At 42.6% G+C, this 23,592-nt stretch overlaps 1 protein-coding gene across 6 annotated transcripts in view; it reads left to right on the top strand.

Annotated features, from left to right (window-relative positions):
- The window catches only part of SCEL (sciellin), a 56,140-nt gene that overhangs the window by 1,001 nt on the left and 31,547 nt on the right, over positions 1-23,592 (top strand). For all 6 annotated transcript variants that reach the window (XM_083610787.1, XM_083610789.1, XM_083610790.1 and 3 more), the window contains exons 2-9: positions 8,796-8,868; positions 10,944-11,061; positions 14,069-14,131; positions 14,895-14,963; positions 18,763-18,831; positions 19,361-19,420; positions 20,717-20,782; positions 23,276-23,329. In XM_083610787.1, the coding sequence (XP_083466913.1) occupies positions 8,826-8,868; positions 10,944-11,061; positions 14,069-14,131; positions 14,895-14,963; positions 18,763-18,831; positions 19,361-19,420; positions 20,717-20,782; positions 23,276-23,329 (542 nt within the window). In that variant the 5' untranslated portion in view covers positions 8,796-8,825. The remainder of the gene's footprint in view (positions 1-8,795; positions 8,869-10,943; positions 11,062-14,068; positions 14,132-14,894; positions 14,964-18,762; positions 18,832-19,360; positions 19,421-20,716; positions 20,783-23,275; positions 23,330-23,592) is intronic.

Genomic DNA, 23,592 nt, shown 5'->3' on the forward strand with positions numbered 1-23,592 from the left:
TTCATAGGAAGGAACATAGAAATCAGACATGTCTTTAAAAACAAAGTATGAAATAAATTGGGTGGATGGCAGGGATTAAAAGTTCTGCTTTATTGCAAGTATGTAGCAGATCTTTGAAGGAAGGTGTTTTGCTTTGTTTTCTTCAAAATAACAAAGAAATAAGTTTCAAGTTGTACAAAATGTTCCACCGTGCAGAAACAATTTACATACGAAGCACAGGAGTGTTTGAAGGAAAACAAATTCACACAAATCAAAACTTTGTCATCTTTAACTAGCTGATTTCAGGCTATGTACAATTTTAAAGATTAATTTCTTTCAAGGCAGAATCTTCTCCACCCAAATCCTGTAAAACCAGTTCCAGAAGCTTGCTTTGCTATGAATAGACAAGTGATTTCAGCATTACACTTTTGTACTGGGTCGTTAAACCTTCTCTTTTGTATTTGTAATCTCCCATGACTGAGATAATGATGATCATATTTTACTAAATACGTCATTCCTTATGTGCAAAACAGAATACATGTCTGCCTGCAAAAATGCTATTTAGGGTGTGAAACTTGTGAGATGAGACTGAAGCCTGATGATCAGTTTGGTCTCTAAAACATGCATGTAGTTAACTGCCATTTTGGCCTAATCTAATTAACTGTGTGCCCTGAAGACCTGTTCTCAGAATCACTACAACCTGTCGCTACACTTGCCTCTGATTACTGTAGGTGGCCCAGATTCATTTAACCATAGAGTTGGAGGGTTCTTTTGTAGACTATCTAGTACAACAGTCTGCTTGAGGAAGGAACTCCAGAGATACAGCAGATGGTTATTTAGTTTCATGACTATTTGCCCACCACCATGATGAGCTGAATTCTGCTTTTAACACACCAATGCAAAGGAGACCCTAATTGTATTTATGGTTACGCTGAGAAACTTTTTGCTGAGAAGGTTTTGTTTCTGTTCCCTCTACTTAACTCTTCTGCATAAACAGTGTTTTGGCTCCCATAGTATTAACTACTATGCTCATTAAGCTACTACAAAACATGGTTGCTGGTAAATCAGAGCTCTTGAAGTGGTGTAAACCATTCTGTGGTTGATTCTTCTATCTGCTGCATTGCAAGCTGTGCACATTTAATGGATAAACCCAGTTTAAGTGCTCCCCATAGACTTGGGTGCCACTGCCTAGTTGCTTTTGACCAGATCTTTATTGCTTGTTATCTAAAGATGTGCATATTGTTTGCTGCATGAAGCATTGACGTGGCTTAGATGATTGCCTCAGCAGTTGAAAGTGTGAAGATGCTCTTCTTAAAACACCAGTAGTTAGAATGGCTATTATTATGATTTCCTCTATGTAAAAGGATCAAATCATGCTTGCTTAGGGGATCCTGCTGCCGGTGACTTTCACCTGTTTTAAATCTGTTTTACAAAAGCTTTGACATTCTGTATACTTTAAAAACTTAATTTTACTTCCAGCGTGCTATCCTAAAAACTGCATTAGCAACCCTCCAAGTATCCCTGCTTTCCAGGGACAGTCCCAACTTTACAGAAAATGCACCAGTTTCTGATTTGATCCCAGAATGTCATGCTTTTCCTTAGGACATCCCTATTTTCATTGGAGAAATGTTGGAGGGTGTGAAGTTATCTGACTCCTGAGCCATTTGAAGGCAGACCTGTATAAGGAAGTTTAAAATGTTTATTTTTTAAAAGTTTTGTTATATGTTGGGAGCCGCCCAGAGTGAATGGGGCAACCTAGTCAGATGGACGTGGTATAAATAATAAAAATCATCATCATCATCATTATTAATAATAATAATAATGGAATAGGACATCCCTATTTTCATCGGAGAAATGTTGGAGGGTATGCATTAGAGCAGGGGTAAGTAATCTTTTTGAAGTTAATGGATGCATTTCCTTGAGGGTGCAACCTCTTTCTCTCTTCTTCTTCTTCTTCTTCTTCTTCTTCTTCTTCTTCTTCTTCTTCTTCTTCTTCAATACATTCATTCTCTTTCTCCCACACAAACATCTCCCATCCATCTATTCATCCACATACACTCAACACCAGCATTATTCCCATTCATCCACCCATTCTCTTGTCCTCTCTCGTCCATTTACACAAATGCCACACACATGCAGGCATGCAGCCAAGCGCGCACACCATTCACCCACAAACCGTTCGTTCTCTTTCTCACAGAGGGCAGCACCTAGAGCATCACTGCGACGGTTGTTCTAGCTCTGGTGGTCCGTAACTGGGCTCTTCTCTTTGTCCTGGCATGTGTGAAGCATGTCAGGGACTGGCTTGATGAAGAAGAGTGATGGAAGGCTGCCTCCCAAGAGCCCCCACCAGGGAGGGTTCTGAAGACGGCGCCTTAGAGCCCAGAGCTGGTGGTGGGACACTGAGGAGCAGTCAGTGGAAGGGACGAGCTGGGAGCTGATAGAAGCAGGAGACTTGTGCCTGAGGGAACCAAAGGGACCAAGGATTTTGACAGTATTTTTTCCTCACAACAGATCTGGGCTGAGCTGACTCATTGTGGGACAGTAGCAATGCTTTTTTATTTTTAATGCTGAGAACTTAGAATCTCCACAAGTTTCAGCAGGGATAAAATAAAGGCAGCTGTAATGTTGCTAATTTCCCACTCTATAGTAAACATCTTTTTTGTTTGTTTTTTAATGTTGCCCCCTGCAATTAACCCCTGTTTTTTGTGTGTGGTGATTTTGTCATCCACCACAATTCTGAAACAAAAGTTCTTTTCCAAGTGCTACAGGAAACTATCCATAATTTGTTAAGGTGTGGATTCTGAAGCCTGGGGCACAGCGAGAAATTAAATCTTGTGGAGTCACAGGATAATAGGTAAAATAGAGATGGGAGAATTAGGCCAGGGTGAGATTGTTTGTAGACCTGCGATAAAGAACAAGGAGCACAAAGTTTACAACCCAGCATTAGCAACTGTTCACACGCCTGCCTCTCCCTCCCCAGGAGCCTGGTTATTTAGTTCACATAGACAGCTGAGGTACACTTTGGGAAATCAACTTGGTACAATATGGTCCATCATGTATGGTAGCTGGAAAGCAGCCGGAACTTGAGGATAGTGAAAGCCTTGTTGGTTAAAAGGAGAGGTCCTGTCCGGAGCTGTGAAGGGTCAGAGTAGGGCCCTTGCTCAGTCTAATCACATAGGAACAAGGGCATAAGGACAGGGGTGTGTTGTAGTTGCAGCAAAAACGATCTGAGGCACACTTGAGCTTACCTAGGAACTACAGTACTTACACAGTATAAATATCTTTTCCACATTTGAGCATTATTTAGCTGTTGATCCATTTCCCCCCATTCAAATTAGACCGGAGTACTCCACCCCTGAATGCATTTGAATTTGTATATGAAGAGCAACTTCGATGTTGTTCATTAATACGCATAGGAATTCCCTATTGTGTTCATTCCCACCTTCTAATTTGTTGATTATATTATGCTGATTAAGACCAACAGAGCATGCATTCAGATAAATAACCAAAAATTATCCACCCCGGAAGTGTGAAACAAAATAATACACAGTTCTCAGGCAACTGTGAACTCTCAGCACACATCTTTGAAGTTTTCCGGTTTTGTGCAAGGGGTCTCCTAGCGGCTTTCAGCACCCTTAAAGAATTACAGTTTCTTTGCGGAAAAGATATAACCAGCAAACTGGTATAAGTGCTTAAAATGTACAGTGTGGGTGCAGCTAACACTGAGCTGTGGATGCGACAAGACTATATTTCTTTTAAAAATTACAGGAATTATGTCTAAGTTTGCTAATACGTACAAGCTAGCATGTCTGATGTTTATGTGGTCAGTCACTGAGATCAGGATACTGGACTAGATGGGTCATTGGCCTGATCCAGGAGGTTCTTCTTAAGTTCTTATGTGCAAATGTTATGCAAATCCTCATTTGCCCTCCTTTTTTAGGTGATGCATTTCCCTTTTTTATTATTTTGCTTAAGTAAAGGTAAAGGTAAAGGGACCCCTGACCATTAGGTCCAGTCGTGACCGACTCTTGGGTTGCGGCACTCATCTCGCTTTATTGGCCAAGGGAGCCAGCATACAGCTTCCGGGTCATGTGGCCAGCATGACTAAGCCGCTTCTGGCGAACCAGAGCAGTGCACGGAAACGCCATTTACCCTCCCGCCAGAGCAGTACCTATTTATCTACTTGCACTTTGACGTGCTTTTGAACTGCTAGGTTGGCAGGAACAGGGACTGAGCAACGGGAGCTCACCCCGTTGCGGGGATTCGAACCGCCAACCTTCTGATCAGCAAGTTCTAGGCTCTGTGGTTTAACCCACAGCGCCACCCACGTCCCTATGCTTAAGTGGTCACCCTATTAAATTTTCCTGCCAGACTACAGATTAGTTATTACACAGAGGCCATTTCCAGCAGCATCTGCATGGTAAACATAGCTTCGCCAGGGTCCTTATTTCACCTGCGTGCCTTTTCCTTGTGAATCCGTACCAGTTTTGGAGCCAGACTTGCGCTCCTCACGTATGAAATACCTTTTGCATCCCTCTTTGACGCCAGCTCATTTCCCTCCCCCCAAAGCCATCATTCCTTTAGTAATCACCACGCCCAATTACCACGCTCCCTTGCCCAAACAGGATGGAGTTATCAAAACTAAAAGTAAGCATGCATGGATTAAAACATACACACCCCATGACAGCAACACAAAAATGCAGCTGCCCTTCATCATTTTTTCAGCCATTGAGGACTGGTATTGTAAGCTTATTCACATCATGATGACTTGGAGATGGGAGTCCACCCAAGATTGTTTGCTATTTTGGGTTCATGTTTGTTTGTCAGCCGGATACAAGGGTGCCTGTCGCGGAGCTGTCTTATTGTGAGTACCCTGGTGCATGCTGAAACTATGACTCACCAGCGTACGACAAACAAGTGAAGCAGTGGCCAAATAATCGGTGGTCACTGGTATACATGCGGTAGATCGATCAGACAGCGCATCTGCAGAAGATCTCTCAGCTTGGGATGAAGAGAAAGGGATAAATGAACTTGGGTGCTTAATCTTACAGAGAGCAATGAGCTAAACCATGAGACTTCTAAGCAGGAGACCATAGCCTCATAAATAACAGTTATCAAATGTGGATAAAACAAATCAAGATCTATTGCAGTGAAATCAAAGCCTATCTTTAGCTAGCCAGACAACTGGCAGTATTATCAAATAGATCTGTGCCTATTCCTTTTGGTCTGTGATAAAGAACGGATGGATTTTGCCACCAGATCAGATTACTTTACTGACTTCTTATAGCCAAATGTTTAAATTACATAGTACATGTGAAAAAGGAGACCCCAGTGGTGGGAAAGCAGGTGGGGCAGGGGAGGCACTTAACCCCTTCTATTTCAGCCTTTTTGTTTCACACTCCATTATGTGCTCCAAGTTACTTTTTCAATTGTTTGAAGAAGCATTTGTTGCTTCTAGGGGTCTAAAAATTCAAATCAGCATATGAAATCCAGACCTTCCATCCATTTACTTTATTGCTCTTTTAGGTCACAAGGCCAGGTCACAATTTGTACTGTTCCCCCAGCCTTCCCAGAAGCATTTTTTTTTTGAAATTGCAATGCAAATTCAACATCCCAAGACATCTGGCAGATATAGATTGTTTCATCTCAGATCATCCCACCGTGAGCTAGAGCTCAGAGGAATATTGGCCCGAGGGGCTGTGACTACAGCATTTTCAAGCTGCATGCTGAAAAAATATTAGTTGGGTCTCCTTTGGGAAAATTAAAATAAGAACAAGTAAGAAGGAAATGGGTTTTTTGTGTTTCAACCTTAGTCACTAAAATTATCAAAACAATCGGAGGGGGGTGTCTTTATTTTTGCCCTCACCCCCCCCCATTTGTTTTAAAACACCCAAACAAGTCAATGGGAATTATATACCAAATGTCTTCTATGCTGGCTAGAAAACTAAAATTGGTAGCATGCATCATTTAAGATGTCCTGTATACTAGAAAGGTTTGAAAACAGGGCAAAAGTGAGTAAAATGCTTGCACTGTGTCCCAGAGCAAGCAAAGCCATAACTTGGGAGGGAATTTGGGGTTGTGGGAGCTGTTTGTTTGCCTCCTCACACACTTGATATAGCTTTGGGAGGTTTATAAAGTTGACAAGAATGTCCTTCCTTCCTTCCTTCCTTCCTTCCTTCCTTCTTTCCTTTAGAAAAGTATTTACATAATGAGACTTCATAAAATATCAGGGTAGTGTACCACAGCAATACCACACTGCAAACATTTAAAAGCAGCACAGATTGATCATTTTTAAAGGACTGGCTCCCCAGGAAAAAAATATTAAACAACAGCACAGGCATGTCAGCATTAACAAATCTGGAAGAGACTCCTAAACACCAAAAGTGAAATGCAAATGCAAAATGAAATCGAAATTTGCAACGTAGAGCCTTTAATTCATATGTTGGCATACCAAAGAGTGTCAACAGTCTGTGAAGGTGGAGTCTTGCAACGAAAGCTTTGCCAGGGTCGAATGCTTATAAAAACAAAATTCCTCTAATTCAGATAGCATGGAAAAAATAAAAAGCAGCCACAATGAGCATTCAGCACCTTTCTTGTTGCTTTTAAATGGATCAAGCACACTTTGGTATAGCCTTTCTTTGGAATGGCAGTAGCTACCGAAACAACATAAACCCGAACCAAAAATCAACTATCCCCACCCCATCCCCAGCAAAGCTTATCTGATAGTATAAAAAGAGTGGTTACTAGGAAATACTCCATGTTGGCTTAATGCCCAGTGAGCATTTCAAAACAATTTCTTACAGAAGGCTTGAACATTTTTGTTGTTGTTGAGTGAGAAGAAAAGCTTCCCGTCATATGTTCTGCCTGTTACACTTTGCCAATGAATTTGACATAAATTGAAAGGGCAAGGGTGTTGCTAACATTTTCATGATCAACAAGTAGAACTCTGAAGCTTATGCAGACAGGTGTGAATTAATAGGTGTGGCAGGACCAAGGTTTTTGGCCTCAGTCTGATACTGTTTTCAGTCATTTATGAAATACTTGTTTAAAAGGGCCTGAACAATCAGTGATCCACCAAGCCAGTTGCTACCAGCCAACCTGGGTGCGCTGCTAGATGCTCAGAAATGGCCTTGGTGTCACATTCTCCAGCAAGCATTAAAAACAGGAGATGTATTGTTCTCCCATAGGTTGATGATCTGCAGTCAGCTTGACGAATCACAATTGTTCAGGCCTCTTGTTCAATGCCTCGGTTGTTACAATACTCGTGATAGCAAACAATTTAAACTTTCTCCTTTCTTTTGAAAAAAAGAATCAACTAGAATCACTTGGCTGGAACTGGTGGAAAAGTCTATCTCTCATGCCCCTTTATCTTGCTGCAGGACACCCTGGGAATTGAACATAAAACATGGTGTTGTGCGGCACCTTCTGATCAGTGTACTGGCATTTGCTTTGTTTCCTGTGGAGGACCGTTGTGTAGGGTTTGCCCCTTAGCTGTTTCTTCTACTGAATATGTCCTGCAAGGCAGTACAGTGGTACCTTGGTTTAAGAACAGCTTAGTTTATGAACAACTTGGATTAAGAACACTGCAAACCCGGAAGTAGGTGTTTTGGTTTGTGAACTTTGCCTTGGAAGCAGACCATGTTCCGCTTCCTGTTGAGTGTGTTCCATTTGTAAATTGAGTCCCCTGCTGCTATGGGAAAGCACGCCTTGGTTTAAGAATGCTTTGGTTTAAGAACAGACTTCCGGAACAGATTAAGTTTGTAAACCAAGGTACCACTGCAGAGGTTTAGGATCAGAGTTTGCCTTCTCCTAGGTGGGCTACCTTCCCAGGTTGACAAGCCTCATCTGCCCAGGTGGAAAGTAGTACTTGATTTTAAATTTAATAATGTTGCAGTCACTATATCCAAGCAGTGTGTGAACGATTACGTTGAATATATTCTCTCTTCTCCTGTTTTTGTCCTTGTTCTATGGCACAGTCATTTATTGTATCTAAAAAACTGGTTTTGTGTTGTCATTAGTACCAAAACTTACATGTACCCAGTCAGTTGGAGAGAAGTTGAAGCCAACCATTATTTATTTAATTTGATACTTTAGCTCGTTCCCTTCTTTCCCTTTCTAAAAATTGCCACCAGACTTTTAGTTAGTGGTGGTCGTGCGTAAGGCAGAGAAGCTCCTGAGTGCTTGTTTAGTTGTGTGGTCAGGAATCAGACAGCAGAGGGTCTCTGCTGACTACTGTAAAGCAGAGCAAATAAGGAATACCAGCTTTAAAAGACAACAGAAGCTGCTGAGGAGGATGGACAGCCGTTCCTGCCTCCTGTCTGAAGAAGAAATGTCAGCAAGCCAATATCGAAACCTCTCTTTCAGCAGCTGACTGCTCTGTATGTTGGTGAAAAGGAGTCTCTCCCATTCCTCCACATCTCAGAGAAGCAAAGAGCCCATTCATATTCTTGTATTTGAGGCCTGTGTGAACTGACAGCTTAAGTGAGGACTTGGGTCCTTGCTTGAGATGTATTGGGTTGTGGCTAGTCAAAATGTCTATGTGTAACTCCAAGTTTGAATCAGAGACAATATCCCACTGAATATCAGCTGCATGGAGCAACAACAGGAAAGGGCTATTGGCCGATTGGCCATTGTGGGGAACAGGATACTTGGCTAAATAGTCTGACCCATCAGGATTCTTCTTATGTTCAGTTATATGAAAGCTGGCATCTGGAAAGTGAGGCTGAGTTGTGGGCTCATTATTTTAGCCTGCCATTTATGTCTTTTGCCAGATTGGGTCCCCATACTTAATCTCTCGTGTTTTTACTTTCTTTCAGTGCACCGTAAAGAAAGCACCTCTGAACAAAATGACAACCTTCACTGTAGGAAAATCGGCCCCTAACAAAAGTGGTAATGTGCTATCACTCTTTCTGTTCTGCTTCTGTTGAGTTAGTCAAGGGGTTGGGGGAAATAACATAGCCCCCTCTTTTTAAAATGTCAAACCAACAGATTGGCAAAATGTCTTCCAGCCCTTTGCATTTTGTGTCAGCTGTACTTCAAATTTAACTACATGCTGATTAACCCTTGTTGTTATTGTTTTTTTGGTTATGCTATGAGGTCCCAGTTTGAGTTTCAAAGTGGTCTTGAGATCAGTTTAGATGGCTGCCGCTACTCCTCTACAAGGAGATCTAGAAGCCCCACTGAACACAGCTGGGCTTCCTTTTGAGCAAAAATGCCTAAGATTGTGCTGTCAATATCTTCCACTCAGCCAGAAGCACCTCACAAATGCAATATAATCATTTTTAAAAGTTCTATCAAGCAAAAGCAGAAGAATCTTTATTTGCATCAGCCACTAGCCATAGCAATAAAATACAATAAAATGTACTGAATATCCAGCTTTTGCTGACAACAGTACATTTGTGTGCAAAGCGGTAAACTGGAAGAAAGCAAATGTTTCAACTCACTCAGAGAGGCTTAGCTTTCATTAAAGCTTTAATAAAATATTATGGTGGGGCGGGGGAACTAGAGAGGTTTCAAGGAATATGGCAAGTGTGTGAACAGACTTTGAGTGCAGCCCTCTACACAGTTAACTGGAAGTAAGCCCCATTGTACTCAGTGAGACTTACTTCTGAGTAGACCTTCAGTAAATAATAAGATGAATTTGTAGAGTTTTAGATATGGTGCCCCTTATATTGGATGGGATTTGTTTATAGGTTTTAAAAAAAGTTTTATATTGATTCTTATTTTTGTATTACCGTATTTTTCGCTCTATAAGACGCACCAGACCATAAGACACACCTAGTTTTTGGAAGAGGAAAACAAGAAAAAAAAATTCTGAATCCCAGAAGCCAGGACAGCAAGCTGGATCGCAGGGCAGCGATCCCGCTGGCTATCCTGTCTTATGGGATAGCTGTGCGCAGCCTCTCCTGGGCAAGGGGATGAAGGCTCCCCTTGCCCAGGAGAGGCTATGTGCGGCTAAGGCTCCCCCAAGAGCCGCGCTCCCTTTAAGAGTGTGTGGAGTGTGTGTGCGGCTCTTGGGGGCTTTTCCCCAAGGCCCCCGAGAGCCTCACACACACTCCACACAGCTCTTTAAAGGGAGCGCTGAGCAGAGCCTCCCGCCTGCATTCGCTCCATAAGACACACACACATTTCCCCTTACTTTTTAGGAGGGGGAAAGTGCGTCGTACAGAGCAAAAAATACGGTATGTTGTATGGCACTTTGGATGGGATTCACCTAATGGGCCCCATAAATGGAAGCCATGTGCAAATACGTCCACTTGTGTCATGGGGCTTTCCTCTTCCTCTCCCCACACCCCCATGCTCCCCCAGTTGGTCCTAAGGGGGGGCTGGCAGAGCCTCCAGAGCAGTGCATGGGAGGGGGAGGAAAAGGGGCACAGTCCCATTAGCCAAGTCAAAATGCTTGCACAGATATAACGTTTGTCATGGGTTGACATTGAATTCTACCCTGTTTGGAAGCATTTATGGAGGAAGACAATGGGGAAAAAACTGAGTTTACTGAAAATTGGGTTGTTGTCTTTAATTATGCATTGGAAAGATAACATCATGATGTTGGTCAACATGCTAAGCCTATAGGACTTCATCCTTAGGGCGAACCCTGGTATAGGTGGCAAGAGATTTCACATGCAGCAGGCTCTGGTCCCATCCAAACCTGCCTGGTAGAAAATCTCACTGAACTCAATGGAGCTTGTAGAAATGTTCAGGGTTGCACTGTAGGTATTTCTAGCAAAATAGTTAATAGTTGTGTGACATGCAGGCAATAGTCTACCACCCTGATTTCAGCTTTGAGGTTTATCTGGGAACTTTCCAAGTCTCACACTCCTTCTCTTAATTACTATTTTAAGATAGATATTTTATTAGAAACTATAGCACACATCAATGAAATTTGCAAAGTGAACAATGCAAATATTTGATCAAAAATTACATTTGGTATGTAATTTCTAATTTTCTTGCCTGTGCACTAATAGATACGAAGAATGCTTCCATTGCAATGAAAAGTAGACAACAAGTTATTAATGAGGTCAACAAGAAGAGGACTCTGTTACAAGATAACAGCTGGATAAAGAAAAGACCTGAGGAGGAAAAGTAAGGGGGGGATGACACATTTTGGTTTTTATCTTGTTGTGATCTGCTAATCCAAACATGGCCGAGCAGCTTGGTATTGTGGCCTGCCAAGAGGCTTGCCGTGGACAAACTTAATGTTCTGTAGTCCTCGAAAGGCACAGCCACTCTTCTCGGTAGGTCTTGCCACTATGAGGCAGTTGTGGAAACTGAAGGACTCTGCCTTCCCACAGCTGCCTAAGTCTCCTCCTGTCCAGGGTTTTCCCCCAAGCACTTTGAGACTGCACCTTTATGCCTGCCTTTGCTCCTACTTCATCCCTCTCCTGGTCCTGGGAGACCAGGGAGGAGGGGAGCTTGTCGCAGCAGGAGTGGGAGACACCCTGGCTTCTTCACCAGCCTGACTCATCTCTGCCTCTTGACCTCCCTCCTCTCCTGTTTCTGCTTCTGCACTCCTCTCTGCTGCAGATTCTCCCTGCTCACTAAAACCTGTTACCTCTTCAGCTTCCAACATCTCCTCCCAGTCTCTCTTCTCCCTCTGATCATTCACCATCGTTCCACCCGCAATCTGAAGCCTTCTTCCCTTGGCTAGTATCTTCCCCAGCTAGTGCCTCCCACCATTCCTCTGCTTCCAACCAGACCATGACATCCTGCCTCTGAATAGGAGTTTCTAATGATCAGTCATGTTTAATAACCACTACTAGATTGATGCTCCATGAATTTGTCTACCAGCCCACCTTTTCCTCGGTTGTATGGGATCTTTGAATCTTGGTCCTAGACCAAGAATGGGGAACCTGTGGCCTGCCAGATGTTGTTGGACTGCAATCCTCACTTTTCCTGAATGTTGGTTATTGGTTGCCCATCCCTGCCCCAGACCAACAAGTTCTTGCTAAATGACACAGAAAGGAGTTGGCTGCTACAGTAGTTGGGCAGCCAGTTTGCTTCTTCTGAGAGTCTTGCCTGTGCTTGCAGCTCTTGATGCAGCCATCAGCTTCAGAGAGAGGAGAGATGGAAGGCAGGCCACTAAGGCGTGTGTGTCTGTGTTTCTGTGGTTTTATGTGTAATCTTAATAAAACTTCTCCCAGGGCTAGGTGCTGCAGATCAAAGGATAAGATCAAAGTACTGCAGGAGATGTTTAAATTAAACACAGGTAGCACAAGAGATAGAAAGATTAAAAATGCTTTAGAGAAAGCTTGTGGTATGTAGCATATTGCCAAGGCATGCAGATGTCAGAGTTTCACTCCAAGTGGCAGGGCACTTAACACTTAAAACAAAACAGTAAAAGTAGGAGAGGTCTGGGATGCATCTGTAAAGTCTCCCTTGTCCAGACAACATCCGTTACATCCAATCCATTGCATATCCAATGGTGAGTCTAACTCTGTGCAACCCTGGGGTGCCTCATAAATTCTCCAGGCATTCCTTAATGATAAGATCAGTACAGACAAACAAGCTTACCTGAAAGACGGCTAGCTCACAACTACCCATATTCTAAAGCACATTCTCTGTAAACATAGTGTAATGGTGAGATCCAAATATCCTGGTCAGTACCTTGCATGAACTGACTATGGACAGTATACACTTCCCACAATTCTCTGCTCTGCACATATAGACTACAGCTACAATATTATAATCAGCAACTGCTGAAATTCCTCCTTTGATGCAACTGCTAAATTTAGTCAAGAGAATAAAAATATTTATTAAATATCTTGAAATGATCACCTTTGTTGTCTCTCAAACCTGGAACAGAATTTTGTTCCATACTCATTTTTAAGCAAACCGACCTAATTCACACCACCCAGGCAAATACATGGATTAGAAGCTAATTATCCTTCAGATTTTGCACTTTTCCAAAGTTTCTTAGCTCAAAAAAAATTACCAAAAAAGGGGGGGGTTGCACATGTATATGTTTAGTAATGCATTCATTGAAATAATACATATTTAAATGAGTATTTTGTGATAGCACAAATTTGCAAATTAATGTGAAAATGGGATGGAATGGATTTATAAATGACCACATGCAAAACCAACAGAGACTGGAAACAGACTGACCCTTGTACTCCAAATCTGGACATTGTAGATTCAGGAGTTCTAGGGCAGATGTGCAGAACTCCTTTGACCAACAGATCTGACTGGAAGGGGTTCCCTCAAGTTTTGAAAGTTAAAAAATTACTGGTTTTGCTTTCATAATGGAAGCATAGGGTTTATGGCCATCTAGTTCAGGCATAGGCAAACTTGGCCCTCCAGATGTTTTTTTGGGACTACAACTCCCACCATCCCTAGCTAACAGGACCAGTGATCAGGGATGATGGGAGTTGCAGTCCCAAAACATCTGGAGGGCCGAGTTTGCCTATGCCTGATCTAGTTTATAATAGCCAGAAGGTGAGAGCTGAAAGGAATCAAACAGTATTTTGCAGAAGAGTTATCTGTAGAGCAAGGGAAAAGTTCAGCAAAGCCTGATGATTAAAGTATGTGAACTTTGCCACACATGTTGGCAGTGGGCCCGTCCATATTTAACTCAAGATGAAGGCCTTAACTCCATTATAAGAATCAATCTTTTGTGCTCTGGCAACAGAATTCATTTATTTGTATTACATTAATAACTTGAAACTCAAGAAAGCTCAATAGCTCCATGATTTGTGCATTGTAGCTGCAGAATTATAACTTCCAAGAAGTCATATGGATAGCTATATAAAATCTGAGTGTATGTTCATATGCTGTAGCTTCAGTGTGTGTGTGTGTGTGCCCTTGGTGAAAGGTTTATAACAATTTATGGACCAGAAAGGATCCACACCCATTCATAAATTGTTGTGTAAAAATGAGGAGCTGCATCTGAGCAGCTGCCCAGGGCTTTTATCTGATTACATTACCAATATATGCTACATTTAGAAGTAGAATCACTAGAAAAGTGTATGGCCCCTTGAGTATTTTCCCTTTGTCAGCCTCTTCCTACATTGACACACTTCCTTCAGACAGCATCATTAGTTTATAGGCACTATATAAATGAAAATAATATGAAATATTTGGTTTATTGCAGCGCTGATGAAAACTATGGCAGAGTGGTCCTTAATCAATACAAATCACAAGATGGTTTACACAGGTACAGTAGCCTATTAATCTCTATAAGTTTCCTCCACTTTTCCCCAACTATGGAAATATATGCAGGCTATGGTTGTTTGTTCTCATTAATAACCTCAGCAGGGCTGAGGAACTTGAGATCTTCTAGGTGTTGTTGTAACTCCCATCAGTCCTGATCATTGGCAATGCTGGTTGGGACAGATAGGAATTGGAGTCTAACATCTGAAGAATTTGCTTTATTGGTTCAGCTAAGTCTATGTCTTTGATTGCAGTGCAATATTCCCCTTGCAAATTACATATATTAGTGACAGAATTCTACACTTCAAGTTAAAAATGTGCTGGATCTACCCATCCACCTCTTCTCATCCACTGCTTTTAAAAATGAGAAGATGGAAAATGGATTTGTAATATGTGATAACTCCAACAAACTTTTGAAGAGACAGACCCACGTTAAATTGAACAAGACAGCTGTGAAAGGATATTGACTATTGAGGATATTGCCATGTATTCACATGATACTAGATTCTCTGGAAATGTGAAGATAATTTCTCAACATTTTTTTTGTTCAATTTAGTCAAGAGAATCAAGATATTTATTAAATATCTTGAAATGATCACCTCAACTGCGATATTTCAATTTATTTCTTATCTCAAAAGATCATTTGTTAAATTGCAGAGGTTAATCATCTGACAGATCTAATTTGGATACTTTGGTGACTGAAAATCTTCTTTAAAGTCATTACTATCCCTCAGTTACTATAATTAATTAATCTTTCTTAATGTCAGGAGCACCGATGAAAAGGATGATCAAAAAGCTTTGCTTAGCCGATATAGATCTGATACAACTTTAGACAGGTAAGAGTTTTATATAGATAGCTTTATTGCTTTGTATTATAAAGTTTGGATGCTCTCGGGCTTTTGTACCCGGCTACAAAATCCTGCTACGCTTATCATGTGATTCAGATGTTATTACTGTGTTGTGGGGAGACTGTGGGTTGGTGTAACAAATAGTGTTGTGGATAGATGAGAAAGCTGCCTTTACAAAGTTGCTGTCACATAGCCTAACCTACCTCACAAGAATAAAATGATATCATTTTATGTATCCAGAGCTCTTTTGAAGAAGGATGGGGTACACATTGGATAATTAAATTGAATATCTGCCTTAAGACAGTGAAGGGGAACCTGTGGCCTCTCAGATGTTTCTGGCTACAACTCCCATCACCCCTGACTACTGGCCTGGCTAGCTGAGGCTGCTGTGATTTGGAGTTCGGCAGCGTCTGCAGAGCCACAGGTTTCCCATTCTTATCTTAAGAAACGCTTTGGCTTGGATCCTAACATCTGTTCTCCTCCTGGAATGGGACTTTCCCACCTAGCAATGCTAGTGGAATTCAATCTTTGTGAATTTTAATTCAGCAGAGGTGGCTAACCTGTGGGTTGCATATGGCCCCCTAAGTGAGTTTCCCCAAAGTTGTCATAAATTGACTGTTCTTATGGGTCCCCCCACTGTGAGTCATAACGCTAAAATGTACTTTTTGGAGGGGCTCCCCCAATTTTATTTGTTAATTAATTTAATTTTAAAATTAATTTGAAAAAATATTGACTGCTCCCTTAGGTTCCCCACAAAGCTGTTATGGCCCTCCAATTAATAAATTAATGACGATATTAATAATAACAATAAATATACAGTATCGTAAAATACTCCAGACACAGAGCAGTATATAATACAGTCGTACCTTGGACCTCGAATGCCTTGAGAGTCAAACGTTTTGGCTCCCGAACGCCGCAAACCTGGAAGTGACTGTTCTGGTTTGCGAACGTTCTTGGAACCTGAACGTCTGACAGGGCTTTGGAAGCTGTGCTTTGGTTTCTGAACACTTTGGAAGTCGAACGGACTTCCGAAATGGATTCTGTTCGACTTCTGAAGTACGGCTGTACATATTAGCAGAGAACCTGGCATGGGGCTGCCTTTTTTAGTAATATCGCTATACTTATTGTAACACAGGGCCATTCTGCCTGAGGTGTGTAACAGGAGCCACCTCCTCTCATCCACTGTTGCCATTGCACTTCCCCTTCGCCTTCCTGTACTCCCTGCCTCGCCCTGCAAAAGGGCCAAGAGGGTCCTTCGTCCGAGTGAGGCACTCTGCTGGGCGAGAGCCATCTTTTGACTTTAGATTTTCACCTCAGCAGAACTTCTAGCTACCACAACAAGGCCCGGCATGCCTTGCTCTGAAGATGGACCCCCCTCAAAGCCCGTTCTCAGACTGAGGCAGGTTGGAGGAGATTAGCCTCACATAATTTTCACTGAGATTCTTTTTGCCGTGGGGGGGGGGGCAGGAAGACACCGTGTTGCTGTTCTCCCGTGTCCGTCACCTGAGGCAATAGTCTCATTTTGCTTCAGTGGGATGGCCCTGTGGTAACATGTAGCTCAGCCTTTAATAAAAGTCTGTTTGAAAAGAGAAAGTTGAATGTGTTGGATACCCTTGGTTGGTTCGTTATAGACAGTGAAATTTCAGCATTTAGTCATAATCATAATAAGACATCGAGTGAGTCAATTGATAACCACTAGTTTCTGCAGCGAATGCTACCCTGGATACAGTAAAATCATATTACAAAGATCAGCTCAGATTGTCCTTTAGTTTATTGCTTACCAGCGGCGTAGCGTGGGTTGTCAGCACCCGGGGCAAGGCAAGTAATTTGCGCCCCCTAACCCGGGGCAAGGCAAGTAATTTGCGCCCCCTAACCCTACAAATCTATGCCTATGAATGATGGTCCCTCTCTCTCTTTCTCATATTCCAATTGATTCCCATTTCCGCCGATCGATCCCCGAAGCTCTCACCCAGCGAAATTCGTGCGTAATTACGCTTTGCCATCCCTAATTCTGCCGCTTCCACCAGGAAATCATGACGGTGCATTTCTCCTCTCCAAACTTTCCCCGGCCCTTTGCCGGCCGGCGCAGCCCTTTTGGCTACGAGCTCCCCTCCTTCTCTGCCCGCTTCCGACCCCACCTCCCCGTCCAGCCTCCCTACCTCCTGAAAAAAGGCGCCGGCGCCGAGCAGGACACCCCCGCGGCCATCGGAGAGAGGCGGGGCCGAGGGAGGCAAGCCAATGGGCGAGGCGGGGGTAGGTGGCCACGGGGGCGGGCGCTGCCGCAGTCCTCGGGTGGGCAAGGTAGGAGCAGGCGGAGGCTGGCCGGCCGCTCTGACAATAGGGGCGGGCCGAGGGCACGACGCGGCTGGGCCCTCTGGACTCGCGCCCCCCCCAGATGTTGCGCCCGGTGCGGCCGGCACCCCTGGCATCCCCCACGCTACGCCACTGTTGCTTACACAGTGTCTCGCATCACATCAAATATACCTAGATAATGGGCAAGATAGTAAATTACAGAGCTCTTGTGAACTCCAGAGATCTTTGGGATTCCTGTGTGTCTTGTAACAACCCCCAGGACTTTTCTTAAGGACATTCCTCCTCAAAACCAGCCTGCTGCCTTCACAGCAAGCATTTTCTCACAGGAGAGATGTGGTCATGTGTTTGCTGATGATGAAACATCAACTAGGTTTCCTCAGCTAGGTGCAGCAACCTCCTCTACCTTACAAAACTGTGGGAAAGGGTGACATAGAGAAAACCACAGGATATTGCCTACGTATAGAAGTACAAGGAATCATAACTGCCCCCGGTCTACCACATTATTATAACAGCATGCCTCCCTTTCGCTGGAGTTGTGTTTCTGAAATTCCTCAAACCCATATTGGGGCATCACAGTCAAATAAAAGGCCTTTTTGAGTAAAATCCAGCTTCATAGCTCCAAAGCTCATAGGATGCAAAATGCTCACTCAGCTTACGCTTTTGTAGCACAACAATTGTTTTGTGAGCCGCAATCTGTCCCCAGATCTGTTGCATTGCCTCCATGTTGCTCATTCTTCAGCATGAGATCCTTCAGAAGCACCACTTTGTGGCAGATATAAATGGCATTGCTACCTTAAATGGTTAATTCAGCTCCGACAGCAGGAGCCTTCCATTTAAGTGGAAGTCAGGAAAAGGTTTTCCAGCAGTGACTTTGAAATCCATAAAGGCCAGGAAAGGGCTTGTGCTTTTTCTTTAATGTAAATCTAATGGCTTAATGAAATCAATGGTAAGCACAGCTACCCTGGCCTCCTTGGTTTGATGCAATGGCTGCGCTCCACAAGGAATTATACACAATGGGCAACTTCAAATCATATTGATCTCCGGAAACACTTGATGGTGGGGGGTGAGCAACAATATATAGGGAGTGACAATGAGCTGTTTCGACTGAAGATGCATTTTAGTTCTTTATTAAGGGGCTTCTCAAAGGATTTGCTGTTTTTCACTACTCGTTTAAAGAAGAGCGTGTAATAATCTCTGGACATTTAATAATTCATTGGTTTTCTAAGACTTAATTAAAATACTCTTTCAGCAAGCCGAAAAACTTTTTAAAACTAATAAGCACTAACGTTATATTGAGTCAGCTAGTATGCTGGTCTCATTATCACTGTAGAAGTGTGTGCAGAAGCTATGGGAAGCTTTTTCTGCCTTGCTAGGAAATATTAGATGTTGACATTTTAATTCAGGCAATCTTTTTCTTTTTTTAAGAAAAGCTAATTTCTACTGTTGGTGAAAGCTCGTTTTGCTATTTTTTTAGGATTCCTGGCAACAGTGATGCTGACAAAGCAAATAAGCTTCCCACCTTGGATGGCAAGCCAAGTAGCAGGTATGTGTAAGCCGTGCTTCATAGTCATCCGTTTAGGGTGCACCTCAGGTTTAGTACAAATCAAGTGGGTGGATCTCTATAGGAATCCTTCCTTCCTGGGAGCCACTGGTGCTGGTGTGGGACCTAGCAGATCACATACTTTACTGTAGATCTAGGATACAGATCTTCAGAAGTTATTGATATACCGTTGGAGCTGGTCATGGAGGAAGCCTTAAGGGTGAATCACACCTTGTGTAAGAGCACAACTCTTGATTCTAAGAGTCACTTGTCAGTGCTTTGTACACAAACCACAGTGGCCTCATTCAGATCGAATGGTTTATTGTTAGAAGTCCAAGCATGCAGTCCACCCCCCTCTCCTCTTTTAGTGCAGGTGTGAGGAGTAAAAAGTGAAAAACAACAACAACCTTTACACTACTTCTGTTTTTGATTAAACACAGTTTGTCGTCTCTAACCATTGAAAAAGAAGTTATCCTTAAGTATGGTTAACTGAAACGACAAAACTTTAAACTTTGGTTTATAATTTTTCCAGGAAGGAGCTTGATGCATCTATCAACACTGGCAACACCACATCGCCTGTGAAGAAGAAAAGGTATTCAAGACCTTCTTCATTTTTACTGTAGATATCAACGTTTTCGCAAAAGCTATCTATCTAATATAGAAATTGATTCTAATAATTACTCCAACTGAGAGTGGAGCCCTCATAATCCCCTGATGTTGATGTCTTGGGGAAGGGGTTAGGATGGCGTACTGTTGCCGGTTTGCCAACCTCCACCAACACAGTAGAAAATCGCTGTGGGAGACCTGTGTTATGGCAGAAGTCCCAAGCTTCCACCAGTGGTTCTCCCATCGAGGATAACCAGCAGAAAGGATACTGGGGGCAGCAGCAGGGCACCAGAGACTTTGCATCAGCCGGATTTGAAGACCCACATATCCCTTGAAGGGTCTAATCTTCAGGCCTTTCAGCTGCACCAGTCTGGAGCTAAAGTAGTAGGAAAAGAAATGGCTCCTCCACCCACATTTCAGCAGGAACTGGCAGGACTTTGGGTGCCATGGCAAATCTGTACCTCCCCAACCCCTCCTTAGGACTGCTCTGCTCATCCTTTAAAAGAGAAATTTAAGTGAAACATACAAGTAAAAGATGGATTTGAAGCACACTTACACTGAGGAAACCTCAGTGAGACTAAGTAGTAGTGACTCATAAGTGTTGCTCCCAGGCTACTCTATACTTGGCAAATGTTTTTACGGATCTTGTAAAACATGGGGGATGGGAGAGTATGGGACCCTTTTACTGCCAAGGATAGTTCCAGGCTGATTTGAGGGTTTTTTTTTCATATGACAGGCATAGGGTAGATAGTCTTTTACGAATTTAATAGTTTGAAAGGTGGTCCCCACCCCCCAGGAGGTGATAATGTGATTAGTAGCTGCTTCCATTTGCAGGAAAATTATAACTACGGTATGTTTTTCCCCACTCTTGCCATCTGAAGTTAGCCGGGATTGAACCTAAAATCTTCTGCAAGCAAAGGATGGGAAAGACATTCTAGGAATCTCTGCATACACAAACAACCAATAGCTATGGTGTTTCCTCTGTTCTTAAGAGAAGTGGCAGTCTTATTCCTGAGATAGGAAACATTAAACACATCAAAAAATAAATTTATTCCCAGCAATTCTCAGTGGGGAGACAAAAATGCGGAATTATACAGTGACAGCTTTGCAGTTCGTATTAATGAACATCACTATAAGCGAGATCAAGCCACAGTTGAGTGCTTAATTTTAATTAGGATTTAAACAATGGGATTTAAGTTGATAACAGGCAGCATAAACATCTTAGACTTTGGGTCCAAATAAAAAGGCCTGTAAAATGAACTATATGGTTGTACATTATTAGGCAATCATGGATGCCTCCCCCAGTCTCCAGTCAGAAGGTCACCATAGATGATGAACAACACAAAAGGTGAGAATTTGAATTTTATCCAAGTTATGTTCAGCTCTCAAATGTGAGGAAATGCTTCAAAAGAATTTCTCTTTGGTTGTTATGTTATGTTGACAGCTTTGGTTGAGCTTTTGAGGAATATCTAGCCCACATCATTGTTCTAATTTTAGATACAAACTTGAAAAAATCTGTGACAGTGTAATCCCATACATCTTTGCTTAAAAGAAAGTCCCATTATATTCATGGGTGCTTACTTCCTATTAATTTTGTTCAGAATTGCATCCTGAAATATTCTAAGCTTGTCTGCCATGGTGAGAGCCTCTGGGTGGCTAAACACTGTGGGATAAAAATGTCAAATTAAATAAAATACATATCTTGAGTAAGATCAGGCAAAATGAAGCCCTAGTAACCCAGACTGCATGTGCCGCTAAGCCAAACCATAGCTGGGTGCAAACAAGTCAGCCTGCAGATTCCTGGAATGAAGACAATGGCTGCTATGCTCTATGGTTTGTCTTAGCATTATATCCAAACCTGGGCTCATGGTTTATTTCACTCTAAACAAACCACAAGCTGTAACCAAGATTTGTTTTTACTACTCATGGTTTATTTGGGGATTCTAAACCACAAGTCTGGGTTCATATGTAATATGAAGCCAAACAATGGTTTGGCCAAATTAGCATGTTGGCAGCAAAAGCTGTGGGAACCCACACATTTGCTAAGCGATGATTTGGCTGACGGTTATGTGTGATTTCAAGAGAGTTCATGTTTTCCTTTCCCACTGAAATCAATTAGACGCTGGAATTTTAAACCTCTGTGCATTTACTTGGGAGTAACCTTATTGAAAAGTTGAGTAGAAATGTTTATGACTGTGGTGTAAAGTGGTTTGGGCTTTGGTTTGGCTGGTTTTGAATGCTATCATGACGTTGACTCAATGTGTAATACACCCTTATGGACAGATATAAGGAGCTGCCTTACATGGAGTCAGTCCAATGGCTCATCTAGGCAAGCACTTTCTCCTTTGACGGTAAGTTGCTCTGCAGGATCCTGGGGTCTTTCCCAGTCCTGCTATGGGAGACCTTTTAGCTGCAGATTCAAATGACTGGACCTGAGTCTCACTATATACACAAAAAGGAAGTGCTCTGCCGCAACGTATGGTATCCGCGCTACCTGAAAAGAATATTTTAGCTTGCAAGAATGCACACAGAGAAACTGAATCACACAACCTTGAAAGTAAAGTGATCTTCAATGTGAATTGTTGGTGTGTGGACTTGAGGCGTTGTGGTTTCTTCACCACATAGCCATGTCATGGTTTTTCAGCGTGGGTAAACCTTTTCCTGCACATCAGCAGAATAATTCTTGTAAACCTTGGCAGTGCATGGTAAAATATCTCCCTCTATTGAAAAAACTGAGCTCTTTACCATCTGCCCAGGGACAGACCACATTCACTCAACCATTGCTTCTGTCCTCTTTCTCATGGAAGTTTAGTGCTCATTTCCATGTTTTTTTTGCTTCCAGAAAAATAAACCTGTTTGTATGATTTGCAAAAATCCTGGGAGTTTTGCATTTTAATTTCATCGGGGCATACAGATCTTTCCTGCAATTTTAAATGTAGTATGACGTGGGTGGTGCTGTGGGTTAAACCACAGAGCCTAGGGCTTGCTGATCAGACGGTCGGCGGTTCGAATCCCCGTAACAGGGTGAACTCCCGTTGCTTAGTCCCTGCTCCTGCCCACCTAGCAGTTCGAAAGCACATCAAAGTGCAAGTAGATAAATAGGTACCACTCCGGCGGGAAGGTAAACGGCATTTCCGTGCGCTGCTCTGGTTTGCCAGAAAGTGGCTTAGTCATGCTGGCCACATGACCCGGAAGCTGTACGCCGGCTCCCTTGGCCAGTAAAGTGAAATGAGTGCCGCAACCCCAGAGTCGTCAGCTACTGGACCTAACGGTCAGGGGTCCCTTTACCTTTACCTATGGCATGGCGGTACATTGATCAAAAAGTCGCTGTTCCATAATTCAATAGGTAATGCAGTGTAAAAGGAACATTAGGCCTGGGATCACAACACTAGCATTATAATAAGGAGAAACGACGCAATAATGTCTGAATGCACTCACATGTACCTATGCTCCCATTTTCTGTTGGTTCAGGGAAATATAGAGAGAGGGAGGGAGGGAGAGAATATTCCTGGATGCCAAGATCCAAGTTTGGGGCAAGTACCCTTTAGTGAGAGAACACCAGCAGAGATTTAAAATAAAAATATATGCAGCAAGGTTAAGTGTGGAAATATAGGTTGCTGGACCTTTAAAGTGAGTTCCAAAGTTTCTCTCTCCCCATAACATAGAAAAAAGACCACACGTTTGGTAAGTTAAACATGGTTTTCTTACAAACTGCCCCAAAATAAGATTCATGTGCTTCAAAAAAGCTACATAAGCAGCAGTGCTTTTTTCTGGGGGTACATATTTTAAATACGCATGTTCAACACACAAATTAATTCAGCATTTTTGGTCCATCACACAGGCATTCCTGGGCCTCACAAAATACAACTACAGCTGTAGCCACCAATAACAAACCGTAAGTATACAGTGCTTATTGGATTATTCTTTTTTAAAGAACATAATGCAGGACTTCTTCATATGTTACGTTTTCATGTGTCTCATTTTTTGAGTGTGTGCATCTAATAACATAAGGTATGAATGAGTCTCAGTCAGAGCATGAGACTCTTAATCTTAGAGATGTGGATTTGAGCCCCATGTAGGGCAAAACATTCCTGCCCTGCAGGGGGTTGGACTAGATGACCCTTGTGGTCCCTTCCAACTCTTCAATTCTAAAATTTC

The sequence above is a fragment of the Podarcis filfolensis genome (assembly GCF_964270895.1).
Source record: "Podarcis filfolensis genome assembly, chromosome: 4".
Lineage (NCBI taxonomy): Eukaryota > Metazoa > Chordata > Lepidosauria > Squamata > Lacertidae > Podarcis > Podarcis filfolensis.